This window comes from Tachypleus tridentatus, chromosome 2 (genome assembly GCF_004210375.1).
Source record: "Tachypleus tridentatus isolate NWPU-2018 chromosome 2, ASM421037v1, whole genome shotgun sequence".
Taxonomy (NCBI): domain Eukaryota; kingdom Metazoa; phylum Arthropoda; class Merostomata; order Xiphosura; family Limulidae; genus Tachypleus; species Tachypleus tridentatus.
This window is the reverse complement of record NC_134826.1, coordinates 124,098,293-124,118,802: the sequence shown is the minus strand read 5'-3', so window position 1 is coordinate 124,118,802 and position 20,510 is coordinate 124,098,293. Positions and strand designations below refer to the sequence as shown.

At 32.1% G+C, this 20,510-nt stretch overlaps 1 protein-coding gene across 12 annotated transcripts in view; it reads right to left on the bottom strand.

Moving 5' to 3' along the window:
• Window positions 1-5,729: 5,729 nt before the first annotated feature.
• Window positions 5,730-20,510, bottom strand: part of LOC143245011 (golgin subfamily A member 1-like) — a 93,204-nt gene continuing 78,423 nt past the window's right edge. For 8 of the 12 annotated variants that reach the window (XM_076490743.1, XM_076490741.1, XM_076490740.1 and 5 more), the window contains one exon: window positions 7,521-18,471. In XM_076490743.1, the coding sequence (XP_076346858.1) occupies window positions 18,313-18,471 (159 nt within the window). In that variant the 3' untranslated portion in view covers window positions 7,521-18,312. Of the gene's footprint in view, window positions 7,314-7,520; window positions 18,477-20,510 lie in introns of those variants that run through there. The other 4 variants (XR_013025426.1, XR_013025427.1, XM_076490744.1 and 1 more) reach the window with 4 other exon arrangements.

Below are 20,510 nucleotides of genomic sequence, written 5' to 3'. Positions count from 1 at the left end.
CTATGACTATAATTGTCCCTTTACACTGGTGGAACTCAAATTGGCCCTTCATCAGTCTGGTAGTACGTCGGGTGGACCTGTTGACATACACTATGACATGCTGCACCATCTATCTCCTGCTTTTCTCGGTATTTTTCTAATTGTTTTTAACCGAATCTGGTAGGAGAATACTTTTCCTGATGCCTGGTGCCAGGCTATTGTCCTACCTTTCTCTAAGCGTGGGAAGAATTCCAAGATTCCTTCCAACTATCGTCCAATTGCTTTGACGAGCTGCCTCTGAAAGACTTGAAAGAGGATGATTAATGCTCGTCTCATTTGGTTCCTTGAATTAAATAACCTCCTCTTGCCCACCCAGTGTTGGTTCCAACGACAGCATTTCACCATGGACCACCTGATTCGACTTAAAACGTCAATCAGAGAAGCCTTTCTCAAACATCTGGTATCAATATTCTTTGACATTGAGAAGGCTTATGGTACAATATGGAGGTGTGGCCTTTTACGAGACCTCCATATATATGGGTTACGTGGCCATTTGCTCATTTTTATTAATTTTTTTTAATGGACAGGAGATTCCAAATTCGTGTGGGTTCGACAATTTCCCATTCTTTTCTACAGGAACTTGAAGTCCCTCAGGGCTGTTTTGCGTGTCACACATTTCAGTATAAAGATTAATGCCATTACTGAACAACTCTCTGTTGCTGTTGCAAACAAGCTCTAAGTCGACGGCTTTCACATCTCGTGTCAGTCATTGAACATGAGGTATGTTGACAACAGCAAGTGGTTTCAACTTCTCTCTTTCTCTAAAACTGTTAGCATGCACTTTTTGCCACCAACAGGATATTAATCCTGACCCTGAACTCCATATCGGTGACATTGTGCTACCTGTGGTCTCTGAGACAGTTTTGGGGACTTATCATTGAGCATAAGCTGATTTTTATACTACACATTAAGCAGCTGTGAGTTAAATATATAAGATCACTGAACATCCTCTATGTCTTCTCTTCCACCAACTTGGGAGTGGATTTATTTTTTATGCTAAAGATATATAGTGCTCTTATACAATCAAAACTAGACTGTGGGTCACTGGTATATAGCTTTGCAAGGACCTCGACCTTGGAGATACTGGACCCCATTCTTCATCAAGAACTTTGGCTAGGAGCCAGGGCTTTCCACACTTCCCAGTCCTTAGCTTATACAGAGTCTCATGAACATCCTCTACACCTCTGCCATTTGCAATTGTCTTTTCCGTATGCTTTGAAACTTCAATCCTCACCACAACATCCCAGCTGGTGTTGTATTTTCCTTCCTCAGTGGACCATGCTTTTTTAGGACAGATGATTTGCCATTCTTTCTTTTGGCCTTCGTATCCAGATACAGTTGGATGAATTGGGTCTGTCCTTGGGTAACATTACTGTATCAACTGGTCAGTCCATCCAACCATGGCTTATTACAATCCCCACATGTGACCTTTATTTGAGAAAAGCAGATACTCTCAATTCGAAGTACCATCTTTTATTTGCTGAACATCTTTTAAAGCATCCTTCAATTCCTGTTTATACAGATATTTCGATATCACGTGACTCTGTGGGTTCTGTCATGGTTTGTTTTGGTTCAGTGGATGCGCTCAGAATCTCCTCTACAGCTTCTGTGTTCACAGATGAACTGTATGCCATTTCTCTTGCCCTGGATCACATAGAAGCTAAGCAGTACTCAAATTGCACTGTCTGTACTAACTCAGTTCTCTATTGGCCCTGGAATCGCCTGACATCAGTTCTCATAAATAGTCAAAACCGACTGGCCCATTTTTCTTTAACATCTACTTTATCCAGTTCTGGATACTAGGCCACGTTGGTATTTGAGGGAACAGGCTTGCTGACACCACAGATAAATCTGCCTGCTCTGGCACTATCACTGCTGTGCCTGTTCCATACATGACTACAGTCTTGTATTTAAGGCTAGGCTCTGTGCCAGTTTGCAGTCGACTTGAAGTGAGCAAGATGACAACAAGCTTTTCCACATAAAACCCTGTATTGAACTTTGGTCTTCTTGCTTCCGTAAGGATCGGAAGGAGGAAGTTGTTCTAGATAGACTACACATTGGTTACATTTTATCTCATCATTATCATTTTCCTTTATCTGGAACTGATGCACCAGTGTGTAGTTTGTGTAACACTCAGACCACAATAAGCTACATTTTACTTTCTTGTCATTGTTACGACTCACAACGACGGTACCATTTCAAGCATGTTCTGTCCCAAGGCTTGTCCATAACGTTAGACAGTGTTACTGGTGATTGTTACACTGTCTACTTTGGTAATGTTTTTAGTGTTTTAAATGCCATTAACCTTTTTAATGCCATTTAAGTTTTTTTTAATTTATACATTACACCTTTTTAATGTGGCTCCCTATTAAAAATCACAGTTCATCTAGTTCAATTTGAAATTAGAAACTGACCGTAACATTAAACAACTCAAAACCAGGACTGAAAAGGCCAACTTCAGAAGACTGATGGTGGTTTTTGTACTTACCTGTTAGTCTTCCTAGCAAGTTATGATTATTACAGTTAAGCTACAGAAAGTCCTTTACAACTTGAATGACTGTAGTTTTTCTCTTGACGTTGTAGACTGGATGTAAACATTGGTTTTATACTATTTATGTTTTTAATTAAAATATTAAACTTTGTTTTTTTACCTTGATTCTTTTTTACACATTTTAATAATGTTACTTGAATTTTAACTTTTTACTGGATGTTTGGCACAGATAGCCTAGTTGCTTTGCGCCATACAACACCAAACCAACCAATCAAATGACAATGTACTATTTGTCACTCAGTAGATTTGAAAACTTTAATGTGCTGCAAAACTAAACAATATTTTGGCTTTTATACTAAGGCTTGAAGAAGGCCTCAGTATAAATGCTGAAACTTCTTTTCTTTCAATAGTCAGTTGTAATCCATGAAAGTTCTCAACCTTATTCTGCCTAAAATTCTACTGAGGCAACATTTATCACTCATACTTTCATCTAACAGCAACTCAATCACATGGATATGCAATCAGGTGACCTTTCAGTTTAGTTGGAGAAAAGGGACAGCAAGGGAAACAATTTCTCCTTCCATTCTCCATAAAAATATTTGAAAGGGTTGCATTCCCAATCTCTTATGCTAACGAGGCTTTCCAAATCCTGGGATTTATAGAAGAAAAACCCAAGATGTTTGAGATTTTATTAACTCTAACTGGGGGTGTCATCACTGATATTCCCTGATTGATTTATCACAGTGGTAATACTTAATCAAATTACATTAAAACTTGGAGCAATCTTACCAAATACTACCGAATTTTATCCTTTAAAAAGTCAATTTTATTTAGTATTCTATGATTTTATTTTCCTTTCCAATCTTAAACAACTTGATCAGATCCCCCAAGCTATTCTAGTTTCAAGTGACAATAACTTCAAAGATTTCAACTTCTACATTTACAACAATTCCTTCATCACAGGCACCATTCTAGCTACCCTTCTATACATAATTTCCAAGAATTCAACGAATTATTTTGCATTTATTACAATTAAAACTAATTTGATTACCTAACTCACTAAATGATCTAAATCCTTTTCTAAATCAGCAGCACTTTCTTTGTAGCTTGCAACACCTAAAGCCTTAATATCATCTGCCAATTTAAGTAATTCATTGACCATTCCTTCATCTGTGTAAATCAAAAACAGCAAACACCCAAAGATACAAGCTATTAGCTACTTCACTTGTGGCATTAATAAAGTTTGATTGAACTCCATTTGTAACAACCTTCTGCTTTCTTCCATCCAGTACACAACTATATTTTTTTACAAGGTTTTTACATGGCATCTTGTCAGATGGTTTCTAGAAATCCAGATATATCAAATATACACCTGGGAAATATCTGGCACCACAATCGTTATTGTTCTTTAAACTTGTCATTTTTTTCAACCATCTCAGAATTAATGTAGTCATCTTGTTTCCATCTATCAACTATTTAAGACATGGAATCTTTATTATTAAAAACCAAAGAGAGAGCAAAATTTAATAACCCAGCCATTTCATAATCATCAAATAAGAGCCTTCCTTTATCCTCCCTCAAGGTTCTTACCCCCATCCTAACATTTTTTTACTCTTATTATATTTAAATAAATCCTTACTATTAATTTTTACATTTTAAGCCAATTCAACCAACTTGTTTCAGACATCCTTTTTGGTGACAAAATTTCTTGTTTCTCTAGCTTTCTATATTTCCTGTCATACAGGTCAATTTATATTCCTTACATTTATAGTCTTTTTCTTTAATTTTATCTGTTATAATCTTTATGAGTCAACCTCATGTTTTACTTGCAGCAACTTTACTTTTATAAAAGAATATAAACCTACATCTTGAATATTTAAAAATTTCTACATTTGATCAGTATCTATATATAATTCAGCTGCCCAATTCACAACAAATAATTATTGTCACATCCCTTCAAAATTTGCTTTTTCGAGATTTGTAACCAAAATATCATTATTCCTGATCTCCATATGCAGCAAAACCTAATAGTGTGTTTCTTATAGCAAATTCACATCAGGCTATCTGCTGAGCCCACTGAGGGGAATTGAACCCCTGATTTTAGTGTTGTAAATCCATAGACTTACTGCTGTACTAGCAGGGGGCACCTAATAAAGAAATGATCACTTGCACCCAGATGTTCCCTAATTTCCAGCCTCTATCATTTCAGTGTTTACAGTAAACAATAAATCTAAAATAGTATTGTTTCCAGTAGGTTCCCTGACTAATTAATAAAAAAAACCAGCCTTTCTGTGGCACAGCTGATTCTCTGCAGACTTGCAATGCTACAAACCAGGTTTTGATACCTATGGTGGGTAGAGCACATATAGGTTTTTGTGTAGCTTTGTGCTTAATTACAACCAAACAAAGCCATTTTGAACAGTTTCAAAAAACCTTTCTCCCTTATGATTTAGCTTTAACATTTCTAAATCTATAGACCTGAAATTAAAATCACCCATCATTTTAACTTAACAACTGAAATCTTAATTTCATTGTAAAGTTTCTCATTAATTTCTTTTATCAGTATCATTTAGTGGTCTACAACAAATTCAGATTAAAAGCCTCTTCCCTTTATATTAGTGGATACTAATAGACACCCAAATGGATTAAATTTCCTCACCTTTGATATCCTCAACTTCAACAAATGTAACTCTTTATTTTATAAACTCTTATTTATGTAAACCATTGTTCCATTGCATGAAAAATCTGAGGCAACAACTATAAAATTTCACAACATACCTTATTTATATTATTTATGTGAATTGAAAGTTTTTATCATGGTGGGGAGGATAACAAATTAATTTTTTAAAAGTATTTAAGTACACCAAGGCTTTACCCAATGTGCAACAAATTTCCATATTCCATGAGGAAGATGTTTTTCTTCTTTTTCTGCATTTTATGTTGGAAACAGCTTTATCATTTATGTTTTTTAAAGGTCTAGGAAAAAGAATTAATTTTTTACATAATTGTGATACATATACTTTGGTAACAACCATTTAATGGGTGTGGTTCATGGCTAGCTATCATGCAAAATTTAACAATGAAACCAGTAATCTCACATTGTGCTATTTTGTTTCGGTTGTTTGCAGTTATTATATTTGTGGACTGAGTTTTAGGGCAAGTGTACACAAAATTTATTAATAAACAGTAATTTTACTAATGATTTATATTTAAACATGCCAAGAGAAATGTTTTATTGTTTGGTAATACATCAAAAAGTACTTTAAATTCAGTAAATAATAGGTTAAATTAACATTCAATCATTTTCCTCTCTTTATATATTAAAATACTTATCATTTAAAAATTTTCAAAAACAAAATATGACATTTAATAATTAGCATAACAGTAAAATTCATTATTACATTTTAGTTACCTACATTTTAAATTACTTCACAGCAGCTTATCTCCAAACAAGTTAATTTTGCTGGGCTAGTGCTACCTAGTGACAAAAAAAAAAGCTGCATTTAAAGTTACTTAAAAACAAAACAAGTATAGCATCAGGATGACTCATCTAATATTCAGATCACAAAGAATAAAGTCTCTATACGTCATTTAAATTTACTTTTTTTTTTAAGAACTGAGAGAATAGCTGTTAAACTACAAATGGTAGTTTTGAAGTATTTGTAACTTTCATACCACAATTATGTAAAGAACATAATTTAAAGAAGTTCAATATCAATATTCTCCTATGTAAGATATGCATTTCCCTTATGAGTATGATTGAGTTCAGTTTGCATTCAAACATATATCAAAATTATCATACATACATTTTTGTAATTATGCATTTTTCTCAAAAGTTCAAGAATGAGATAATTACTGGTGAAGATTTTAATTTATAGGTAAGAAGAAATATAGAATTCTGGTCAAACAAAAATTTTTTTTTTAATTTTAAACAAGAAAATACTAAACTGTAAAGTTAGTGTTTCATGCTTTACAGACACTATTTACAACCACATATTAAATATTTATTTCATAGAATGTAAGGTTAGAGATCATGAAATATGCAATACAGTTTAATCTTACAAAATATAATTTTCACATACAAATCTTTAATACAAGATCTACATAGCCATCTCCCAGTATGTAGCTTTTGATGAGCATATACATACATTGGGTAGGAAATATTTGTAACAGACAAAATAAATAAAGGACATCCTTTAAAACTAGATACCCAGAAAACTAAAATTAGCATAAAATATTACATATATGAGTGTGTTAAAACAAAACAACTCTTTGTATATGTAGATTATTATTGTTTAACTCATGAAAAGCAGATTTAAAACTAGAAGAGACATATATCTGAAGCATCATTATGGTTAACTGTTTTACACATCATAAACCTTTACAAATCATAATCCTAATAAAGAGAAACATATGCCCTGATCATTAGAGGAATAAAATACCATGAATTAATTTTGCATTAAAATGCTTTCTTAATTCCATTCATTCGTAACTACTACATTATGTGAAACTACATGCAAATAGAAAGCAATACCATTTCCTTTTAGTTTCAAACTATACATTAAAAATACTGTCAACCAAGGTTTAATTTACATCCTCTGCCTTATCAAAGAGATAGCCCTTAAACCACTGAAATATAAATAACAACCTTGTCTAAAAATTATTTTTAAACAGAAGAGTAACATAAATACTCACCTATCTAAATGGAATGAGTACAAATTTCAAAAGAGGATTTTTTTCATTTTGATAAAACAGTTTGTCTTTGTGAATTTTCTCCAAGTGGCTAACAGAGAAATAATTTTTTATCAGATGTATCAGAGCATCTTTCAGGTGGTGCTATTTTTAACCCATTAAGGGCAATAACTTCATCATTTTATTTCATATAAAATTATATGAAACCATCCATTAAGAAGTAGAAAAGTGATGCTGCTAGTTCATCATCATGTCTAGCTATAATGTAGTTGGATTGCCATAGAAAAAAAAAAAAGAATTGAGAGCACAGTAATTCTTTTATTTAAAATGTATTATTCAGATGTATAACTTGTACATATTATTATTATATTATTAAATGTATGTCACAACAGCATATATGATGGTTGTGTTATACTAAGCCATATATCACATTCACAAGGTTTGATAATGCTTATAACGGTTTTCCTAAACAACTTTATAAACTGAATATCATAAACACTTTTCTTTATATAAACACACATCTAGGGCAGATATAAGCAATAGAAAACATATTTATTTCTGAAGTGTTTTATTTACAATTCATGAAAATGTATATGGATTGTTGTCCATTAGAAATGAAGCAGTCTGCCTCTGAAGGGGGTGTCTATATGTTATCCAACTTTTCTTTATAATTCCTATTTATAAGTATATAATACAAAATGCAAATCATATTTTACTGCTTATTCGTGAAAAAAACCAAAATTTTGTGTGACATCATCTGAAAACGTTGAGTTTCTAAATATCTAGCATTACTCTCTAAGCTTCCCCTTCTTCCTTATTAGTATAAAAAAACATTTTCCAAAGTCATAGATTTTCTACTATAAATTCACTCTATGACTGGTTCAAAATTACTGCACAGTTTAAGAACTGTAAGGAAAGTTCACAGGAAACCTCTACAAATAATGTTACCAGATTAAAGTACTTCAGTTTATGGTAATGGTTTGGTTCTATTATGATCTTAGGAGTTTCAATGCTATATTTCAATAGGATAGCTAAGATTAAACTTAAAATTGCCAGTGGAGTACACATAAACCATATTAGATTTTTGGACACATTTTTCTCCATGATTTATGTTAGTGAGTTCACAACTTTGTTGGTAGCTGATAACTAATTAAAAATGAGTCACACAATAGAAAAATAATAACAATATTGCCAACACAAAAAATGCCTGTATCCCACACAAAAAAATGATCGACTTCACTATATTTTTTGGTCAATTCTTCATGTGAACTGTTGCATCAAAGAGAAGAAAAAATGAATTAATATGATGTAATATGTAGATTCAATCAGTTGTAAATGTTACAAAAAGTTAGTAATTTGAATGTTAATATTAAAATACTTGTATCTGATAAAATTAACAGTTAAAGGCTGTTAATTTGGAAACTGGACAATGCAGCTATGTCAGAAAAGTGCTTAATAGTACAATACTGGTGAACAACCATTTCTAAAAGAAACACACTAAATTATAATAAATATGAATTTAATGAAGAAATTTAATTATTTATTCAGTTCAATAACATTTGGTTCTTTCAAATAATAAAATATATTGTGTTACTTGTGAACTCATACTGTATGACATAATAAATGGTGAATCTCTAATTTAGCCTATTTATCATTCCACTCTTAAATATTTAGCTTTTTATGCATGGATCTTAAAAATGATGTTCAATTTTAGTTCATTTTACTTAGCTTTAGTTTTATCTAAATAATCATATCTATTATTCTTACATAACACAAGCAGTCAAGTTTTAATTACTTCTAAATTTTAAACACTGATATTATAAAGATCTAAATGCTTAATGACCTACACTTGTAACAGCTTCAGATTCACTGTATAAACAAAATACAAATGATTCACTTTGTACAAGCTACCAGCTGTCATCTATTAACCTCTGCTATGAAACAAAGCCATAGTTAAATAGTTAATTTACTAATGTGGAAATGAAAGACACTTTAGCTTAACCAGTAAGACTTTGAAGACTGTATACAAGAATATTTTAAACATGTGTTGGAACCTTTAGCCTGCCTATTGTGTATTATATTCAAATTTCACCAAAGTTAACATTGTCAATTAAAGGATACTTACCTCCTATCACAGTACAACTATTACTCAACTGCTAGGGTAGCTATACCTTTACTTATCTAAGCACTGGTCAGATGTTTCCTCACTTGTTCCAGACTTTTATTCCACACTTAATTGCCCTTGGTGATATCTGTCTTGTGACACTCTCCAATTATGTCAGCACACCTTTTATCGTGGTACTGTGCATAAATACTTCCTTCAGATAATACCATCATTTTTTAAAACTGACCAAACCCACAGTCTCTAAGAATGTTTTTTATGTGGGGAGGAATGGTGGGAAAATGGAAATGGAAGTAAGTATTATTAGAAATACATTTTCAATTTAAGAAAATGTTAACTTTATAAACATACTTATCTTTTCACACACTACAGCTAGAATCCCACAAGAATAAGGAGGATGGGCCAGTGAGGGTTTTACCCATACAGAATGCATCTTCAAATATTGTGGTCATGTCAGTGGAACATTAGCACCCTAGAGTGGAAAACCAAACTACATCCAAAACAGGTATGCTCTTCACCAAGAACCTAAATCACGCACTGCAGGTAGAAATTGATGGGATCTGTCATCACCATTTGCCAGACCCTAACAAGGTAGCTGAGGTCCCACTGCTCAGAACTGGAATTACAGGAAGAGGGCTCCAAGATCTTGCATTTGTGGCTTAGGCATTTGGACTGAAAGAGATATACTTGTGGCCAGATCCCAACTGTAGAGTAATGAATTCTGAGCCACTGGCATCACAATGAGAAGGTAAGCAACACCAAAGTGGACAAACTCTGTCCTCAACCTGGAGAAGTCCAAAAGGCAACACCCCAGATGCAGAATGATAGGATCCTTTCTGCCATATTCAACCTATAGGAATAAAACTTATCTGATCTGAAGTTATGAACAGTCATTTTCATTTCCCAACACTGTGAGCAAGAAATACTCCACTTGCCTCCAGAATTATGGGGAAGATGGGGAACAACACATGCTCAAGCAAGAACTCATTATGGGACCTCCCTGCATTCAGAATTACAAGGAGAAAATGGACCATCTTTCATGAATAATATGTAAGCTTGTGCTGATCTTACCAATATCTGGGAAAAAACATATCTGTGGTCCTAGGTAGGAGGGCCCCCAACTTTTCCCTTTTTTCCAAGTCACTCAAACACTCTGGAGAAGTAACACAGGAAAGAAGAAACAAAATTAAGAATGAAAATACTCACCCCTTCTGTATAATCTACCAGACAGGTGCAAGGGGTAGTAAAAACCCTTAGAGGAAGAAACTGTCAGATCATGCAAATAATGATATAAAAAAAAAGTCCATATAACAACCTATACAATATCCTCCAGCAGGAATTCAACAAAGCCACTAATGACAGAAAGACATGACTCACAAAAGTATTACCTCCAAAGATAGCCAGAATAAGCAATATGGATCAATTTCTGTACCTGCCTCATCACGGTGATTGTGGATCTTGGGAAACTGAAGGGTCACAATGAATGAAAAGCCATTGTCTCTCACCTCTAAAAGCTTAAGTGTATGCAACATTACACTCTATGGCCCTCAACAGACATAACAAAAGACAGAGATCCAATTGGTCATAGAAGTGAGAAATAGCAGTCATATGAATCTGTAAAAGGAATTCATCCTCTTTACTGGCTGCCAATGTCTTAAGTAAGGTGGACCTGTCAGGGTATAGAAGTACATTGGTAAAATGATAAAACATCCTGTGCATGTGCAATAACAACAACTATAACCCACAATATTTGCAAAAAGGTGACAACAAAATAAACCTTAACCCTTTCCAGGTGGATCATGCATCAAAGTCCATATCATCATGTTTGTTGATTCACATTCAAAATTTTATTGATCTTCTATTTTATGAACACATGTCTTTAAATCTAGTACCACACTGTAGATAATATTTCAAATTTTTCATATTTATGCATTATTTAATTACTTTATTTAAAAGTAAATATTACAAGACACACCTAAACATTGATTTCTTTGTGTCACTTGGTATGTTGAATATGATACTGGTTAAAATTAGATGTTTGTGATGTTAAAATAGAAATTCTACAGTTTTGTATGATACTCTAGTTTTGCAAGTTACTGATACTGACAAGATACAATATAAAATAAGAACCTTCTGTCTTTTCTATTTGCTAAAATACTGCTCATATTCTGAATCAAACATAGTGGCCCCACCTACTTCTTTGAATTTTTGGAAATGGTCCCTCATATATACTTTTAAATGTAACATCTGGATCACCAATCAAAATCTCAAAATATCCCTCTACTGGCTTTCTCAAACATTTTAAAATATAACAGCATTATTTCTTTCTTTGGAAACAAACCTTTGTGCTGATAAATTGGGTCTTTAACCCGTTTGAATTTATTTTTATCCAAATACATTTCCTTTAGTACATTCAATAGATTATAATGGAATTATACAGTTTCAATATAGTAATTTGTGATTTTTTTCATTAATCAAATATATATAAACATAAAAAAATTATTTTGTTTCACTATTCCACATTCAAAATTTCTTAAGGCTTAACAAATTATGACAAGCAGCAACCAAGTACAAAAGTCATAACTAGAAAAAATAATTGTTTGTTTCACTTCTCCATTTACAGTTTTATGTTTTAATAAATATAAGTTTTACAAAGTACCAGTCCATTAAAACACAGCCACAACATGTGACTTTGTAAAGACTAAAGATCAGTTTTATATTACTGGATATGGTAACATGAGTGCATGGTGTGGTGCCCCATTGCAACTTCTGCATTGTCAGCTAGGTATAACTGCAAAAATAATAAATATATATAAACGTATAATTATATTAGATTTAAGCTATTTAGTCTAAATATTTGCATTTTTGTGTTATAATATGTAGTCATTCTAAAAGGAGAAAAGCATAACTTATAATTATTTATTAATAGTTTATGGCAATTACAAAATTGGTCAAGTCAAATGAACCCGCACAGATTCATGAGTGAAAATAACAGATAAAATACAGTTTTTCTTTAAAAAATGTTCATAACTATCTGGATAGTATAAGGATTTCACATATGAAATTTGAAAATTTTGAGATGCATAAAAGTACTTTAGATGAAAGTTACATTGCACATTGGACAGAAAATGTGTGTCAGACTGTTTGTTTCAGTGTGGAGCTGGATGGGTGTCGGTTGAACCCTATTAAGATACATGTTGAAAAAGACATCCAGAAGGGTGATATACTGGTGTTGGAATGAGAAGAGATATTTTGGTTTTGATAATAAATCCTGTCTTGATTGCTTTGGAAAGCAGTATTTGGATGACATTTAATCAACTGATGAGATGATGTCTCAGTAGCAATGGAATGGTGTGAGCACGAGCCCTGGAAATGAAAGTGATGAGAAAAGGTTTGTATGATTCAGCAGCACATGTGGAGTTGATGCTAGTCAGAAGGGCAGCAGCCCTGAATTGCAGCACCATATTCTTGTGCACAAAATTCAGATAAAAGTGGGGCAACTACACTGTAAAATTGAATTTGGTCATTCACAGTCCTAGCAAAAAAATACTAATCAAAATGGGAATTACTCCATTGTGAATTTTGAATGGTCTAGGAATTGATTTAGATGAAAAAAAAAAATAACCAGACACTAATATGCTCTGGTAGAACAAACAGTTGGGAATAAAACCCAGGAAGAACTGGAATGACAATCACCACTGCCCAGTGATATGTACACCACTGCCCAGTGATATGTACACCACTGCCCAGTGATATGTATAAATACCAGGATAAAGCTTATTTTTCATTTGATAGATTTGACCTTTAGAAATAGCCAGTCTTGTGATACCACTTCACAACACTCATTAAATACAAGTTAAGCTACTGATAATGAACTGTGGCTTGTATAATCTATGCAAGTTATTTGAAAAAAATCATTAATGTGCATGAAAGAAACATATACAGTAGCGACCAAAAAAAACATCTGATAGCAGTGGAACAAAGTTCTGAGATCTGATGATCTTAGGTAGGTTGAAATACAACAAGTTATGAAGGTAAGTGTGGAGGTGGTAAATATACGAATGACTAATTTTGACAGAAAGACCTGAAGTATCCACAAATCCACAGAAAAGGTTTTCCACACAACCACGAACTACTGAAGTCGAAGCCCCAGAACCCCCAAGGTCTTATGATAGTCACTGCCACCACTGGTGGTATTCCGACTGAGCAGAGAAACTTTGTGGATATAGGAAGAATTTATCTTGGGTAGATATGGATCAAGGGGTTGAAGTTAGGGTTGGGACACTTGAATATGGGTGGAACTATGACTTCCTGTAGAAGCCAAGGAAAGTTGTAAACCTAATGAAAGATGAATGCAGGTGGATGGCACCAATCCTCAAATCCAAAGACTATATAATGCCTGCATTAATTAAGATTTGGAAAAAGGGCTTCATGTAACTCTTGGAGAAGAGCAGCAGGTAAACAAAGGTTTTCTAATAATGCATCTCTATCTGAAATTTTAGCTAGTGACAATTCATTGTTATAATCAGATTCTGAAATTGATGCTGAGTCTGAATTTGATATTGATAGTTTAGAGGGTGAAAGTAGTCTAAATTGATGCAGCTGTGCACTTGACACCTGTTTGATATTATTTCAGAAGTAAAAAAAACTACTAAACTGCATTACCAATACGTAGCCATATAACCAAAACATCTAGTAAACAATATAGAATAACCATAAAAGAAGAAATAATTGCTCAGATGAGATAAAACGGCCTCTCCATTTCAGAACTTGTCAAGTAACATCAGGACACATTAACTCACTTTCTCCAAGAGAAACACAACATGCAGAAGCTGATTAACTATTCTAAATTTGAGAGTATTTGGTTAAAATAATTCCCTGTTGACTGAAAGTTTAACCACTGAGTATATCCCTGATTAAGGGGTTAATTAGGGACATATTTATAGGTCTTAACTGCATCTCTTTGAAACCAGTTTGAACAAGAATTTTCTGGGACACTTAGTGATATTTTTGATGGTATCCCTTAGAGGCTCTCTTTTTTGCATTTTGCACTATATAAATATGTATTTATTATCAATATTATTAGGCCTATTATTAAAGCTAGCACTTCTCTTTTTTTTCAGCAATTGAGATGTGGAGTTATAAGCAAAAGAAAACCAAGCACTGACCCCATCAGGTATCTTAAAATGGGCAGTAAGAGAAGCTTTGGTCAATTATAGAACATGCCATGCAGTTGTGAGCAAGTCTGAAAGAACCCACGTCATCTTTTGAAAGATATGTCTTTAAGTAGCATATCAATCAGGATAAGCCTAATATTCCCACAAATAATGTATGTGGTTCCAATGTCCAGAATAATGTCCCTAAGAATAACATAACCATTCCACATAACGGATATTTTAACAACTGTGCTGTGTTCAGCTCCAACCAGAAAGCCTTGCTTGCTGATTACCTCAAGAAGGTTGCTGCATTGTTCTATCTATGCACAACCAAAATTAGGAGACAAGCCTATGAATACATAAATAAACTTGAGAAAAAAATGCAAACAACATGGCTGAGAATCACAAGACAGGTAAAAACTGGCTGTATGGGTTCTTGAAGAGGAACACTACAATTACATTGAGAACTACATAGGCAATATCTATGAGTTGTGCTACAAGCTTTGATAGACACAATGTTAATACTTTTTCAAGAACTTGCAGTTAGTACTTGAGACAGAGGATTCACTCCAACAAACATTTAAGTAGCCAAATGTAACAGATATTTCTTCAAACATGCATTATATACTTCATTGTCATGACTGTTACATAATATAGTTTAATAACTACTTTTAGAACCACAGACTAAGAAGTGATGATACAATCACTTTTAGATTTATTGACTAAGGTGCAACTGGACACCTTACTGAACCACTGACTTAGATGTAATTAAATATCTATTTTTAGAATCACAGTGATTTAACAGTAACCACAATGTAACTAATTAAGCAACTTTTTAATTATTCAGTAAGATGTAACTAATCAACTACTTGTAAGGTAACTAAAGGAAGAACTTCAAGAGGTGAACTGATTTAGATACATTCCATCATTCGATGTGGAAGTTTAAGCCTTTTTATATAGTTAGTTTACTTCATTTTTCTTCTAGCATCGTAGCTTTAAAACAGTTTTGAACCAAAGACTCAGACAAAATGTATGTGTATCAAATCCATGTAAAAATGTGCTTCCTATTCAAAACAAATAATTATTACAGTTTTTACCACATCCACCCGCTTTTCGCTATACTTTCATTCAAGATTGTATTTGCCAGTAGTGAAAATGGAGGCTTTCATTTATTTCAAATATTAAAATATGGAGAATCTAAGGTACCTGTAGGATATCAGCAAGTTGGTACAGTTTGAAAATGCTCATCTGAATGAAATGACGTGTTCCAGGACAAAGGAAGGGAATACATTCCCTAAACTAAACTGTACAAGCCTGTTCAGTCTCACAAAATTACATCTTAAAATGTAACTGCATAGTAACTTTTAGAAATAATGACTACGGATATTACTACACAACTATTCTTAGAAATGCTGAATCTATGACGTAACTAAAAATTCCTTTACTAAGATGTAACTAATTATCTACTTTTACAATCACTTACTACAAACATAGTTGTTTAACTGCATGTAAATCACCATGTAACATGTAATTACATAACCACTGAGGATTAATATGCCATTTATAATAGTGTAACTACTTTTGGAATAATCAAGAAATATAAGTAACCAATTAAAGATGATTTTTAACCAAAAATTATGCTGAGATAAATGGTGGAGTGAATTCACGTGATAAATAAAGTAGTTTGAATATGCTTAGTTTGATATGTTTGAAGTCTTCTTGTATTATCTTAATACTTCTTTGTACACACTGTCATGCTAACAGAAGAAAACACTAAAGTTACATGGTACAGTACTAAATAATCACACAGTAATATTAACTTACACAGTGGTAAGCACATGTGCTTAATAAGAATAGGATTTATAGCAGAATAATTTCAGGATCAAGAGAAGATACAACAATAACAAGGATTAAGTTACACAAAAAAGAAAATACTCAAACATGAAGTTAAGAAAATTCATGAAAACATGAGGAACATGTTGTAACAATTAAGTTTTTTTTTCTAAACGAATGTTTAAACAATAAAGAAAGCAAAGTAGTACGGTTAGATATCAATAACATTGCTCAGGAATCAGATTAGTTCAATCGAACAAGTACAGTGAAAGATTCTTCAATATACAGAGTCAAGTAATTACAAACAGAACACAATTAATTCAGTATATACAGCAAGTAGTATGGTCAGAATTCTTAATCAATAAGACAATTCAAGTAGTACGGTCAGATTATACTTCAAACTGCACACTTAAGCAGTAGAGTAAGATATCATTTCTAAAAACAAAGTTCCATTGTCAGATTGATGTTCAAAACAGTAGAATCAGTCAAATAGTAATGTTAGAGTACTTATGTCAACACAGTCAGATAGGTAAGTAAGTTTATAGAATATTTCAAGTAATATAAAAACTTCTGTCAAAGTGCATCTGTTATAAAAGTGATGTTTGCCCAACCTACCCTTCTTGTAAAGCAACATTACATTAGAGTACTTATGTCAACACAGTCAGATAGGTGAGTAAGTTTATAGAAGATTTTATTTTAAGTAATATAAAAACTTCTGTCAAAGTGTATCTATTATGAAAGTGATGTTTGCCCAACCTACCCTTCTTGTAAAGCAACATTACATTAGAGTACTTATGTCAACACAGTCAGATAGGTGAGTAAGTTTATAGAAGATTTTATTTTAAGTAAAATAAAAACTTCTGTCAAAGTGTATCTATTATGAAAGTGATGTTTACCCAACTACCCTTCTTGTAAAGCAACATTACATTTAATGCTTATTATTATTATTATTATTATTATAAGTAACTTTTAATATAAAGGATGCTAAAAAAGCATAAATAAATATTATCAGCCAGAAAAGAAAGAGCACAAAGAGAAACCTATCTAGTCTAATAATTCTTAAGTATATCTATTGCTTTTCTGTCTTAACAAATCAATGCTAGCTAACAAATCAATACTTTCACGTAAGGGTATTATTTAACTATTATTGTGACTACTGACAACACAATCATGTTAAGTAAGTGCACTTAAAAGTAGACTAGAAATATGAACATTTAAAAACTGAATAACATAAGTTGTTGCTCAACCATCACCTGCATAACTTTCACAGTCTGAAGCTTAAATAAGGAAACAGTGTAGTTTAACAATTTATTTTAGCAGCTTTTTTTTCTTGCTACACTGTTAACTCATCTTCAAATTAACACATTTACATAAATCTAATCAGTTCTTGTATTTTTCACCCTGACAACAAATTCTCACTTTACATTATTGGATCTACTTAAAAACAAAGTAATAACCAAAATAAATGACCACTAATAGTAAACTGAATGGCTTAAGGCACTCAAAACATATCATACATTTAACATTAATCTTACAAGAGAAAAAAAAAAGGTCTTAAATGCCATAACATATAGAAAACGTTGTATAATGTATCTCTTCTAAACAATCATGCACAAATCTTTATAACTTTCAACCTAACACTAAATGTATGACACCCTTTTTATAATCATCACACTTTTCAATGTTTAAATTCCAGAGTGAAACAGTCTTATATTTCTTCAGATATTTTACTAAAATATAAAACAGTTATTAGAATGAAATTGGTAATACTTTCAAGAATGTAAATTTTATTTCTTTCTAGTAAAAGTATCTACCAAATTTAATTTGTACATGTTTGGACCACTGAAATTCCATTGCTATATTTGTGAAAATGACAAAATACATATTTATGATTTGAAACAAATGTCATGTAACAAAACAGCAACAAAAGGTGGGGATAATTAACAATTAAAACACAAGCATACTAGTTAAATGTAGGACTATGAAGGTACAGACACCCTAGTCTTGAGGCAACCTTTTGGTAATTCAGGTTTGGTCCCAAACCATGACATCTTCCAGTTGAGAGTTTCTTTTATAAGTCTTTCTTCTTCTGGGTTAAAATGCAGTAGCACTGAGACAGCCCTAATGAGATGTTGAGCCTAAACTTAAAGAAACAGAACAAATACCAAGATATATTAGTTAGTTCTAAATACATATTTACAAAATCAACCATTAAGTAAAAAATGTGCTAATTATAAAATTCAGAGCAGAAAAATATGCTTTATACAAAAGAACACACACTCATAATTTTTTAGCATGTAAAAACAGAAGCTTAGATAATCAAATTAATAAAATTTAAAATATCTTGAGAACCTGAATAATACATGGATACGCTAATACTACGTCAATGGTACAATCAAAGATATAATCCTTCCTTTAAAGTGGATCTTCTCAAAAAAAGGAAAAGTTACAAACAACCTAGCCTTTTGAATAAGGCATTAAATGAACTTGAGTGATTTGACTCCTGTGCAGTGTTTCAGTTGTTTGTGTTATACATTTTTTGTCAGATAGTGAAGAAGTCTATGCTTGTGTTCAATAACAGAAACACATCCTATAAAATATTTCATGTTACTCAAAATTAATGTATTTATATCAACTCGACCACTACTGGCTACTGACTTTCCTCATAGCCAATGCAAATCTTGCTATAATTCGTTCCAATAATAAAACTAGGAAATAAAATTTTTGAAACTTTGTACGAACTTCCATAAATGCATGTAGATTAAAAAATATAAAGCCAGTTACTTCTGAAAAATTCAGTTCCAGATTTGAACTTCTTACTTTTCATGTTTTAGTACATTATGTTAAAATCTCTAAAATGTTTTCATCATCGATAAATTCAAATTTTGTCTAGTTCCAATTTTTTAATAATCACGTACTCTCCTTACAGTTTCATGTAATGTACGAGACTGAAAATAGTTTTAATTAAACAATACATGAGTATTTATGTATTTTATCTAGAATTTCATGTATATATATGTGCAAAAAAAACATTTTAATTTTGTTTCATAACTTTGTTTTTCAAGTTTATGCTTTATTGCAAACAAACTAATTGCTACTACTAGGGAATGTATATAATAAGTTACAATACAGGTGGTTTGAATAACACTGCCTGACCTTAGTTACATGATATATTCTATTAGAAGAGATTACCAAACGATACAGACATCATAAATTACAAAGAAAAGAAAATCACTTTACAGCACTAAAATATTAGTCTTGGTCACATTATAGACAAGATTGATATTGAAATTTGAAACTTAAGCCCTTCAGTATATTGACACCTCAAATGTGAGAATGTCACAGCTTCCACTGTATTACTGAGATGAATGTGTTTATGTCTGTTTCACAACCAACATATGGGTTTTATTGTCATCACATGTACACTGAGTTCTGAACCCTTTAAAAAAATATCACAATAAGCTTTTTATATATCAGTTAGTGTTTTAATTATAAAGCAACAACAACAAAAGTGTAGGTCTTACTACAAAGTAAAGATAAGAAGGAGGAAAATAATAAAATTCTTACACGATATTAGTTGTTGTACATACAAGTCAAACAAGATAATTATTTTAAATATTGAATCACATTTTTATTATGAACTAGGTATAAAATTACTCTAAATCATTTAATTTAAAACTGCTTATTCAAATAAAAAGAATATAAAACCACACACTCTTTCAGTTCAAAATGCTAAGTCTAATACACTTGCTATTCAGTGGATCTTAATCCTAACATTCATGGAACTTCTTTCCTAAATATATATATTTCTTTTGAGTTAATTTTTCAATATAATAATTAATATAAATAGGTACATTATATAGCATGATTTATGCAATTAAAGCAAAGTAATAAGAGTTGCATACATTCCATGAAGTTTTTTTCCAGATGCAAGTTTTCTAAGGCTTATAGGAGTACTATTGCCCATTATTATATACAACCTCTATATAAAATGGCTGTTAGTAAAATATGCACCATCAACATTTACAGTGTTTTACACCTTGTAAGATGCTACATTGTGGAAGACACACCCTAATTTTAGAAAGATAATTATAAGAAAAAAATGTTTCAACTCAGCAACCAACACTTTGATGTAAACTTGACTTTTTTTCAACTTACTGAATAAATACAGTCAAAT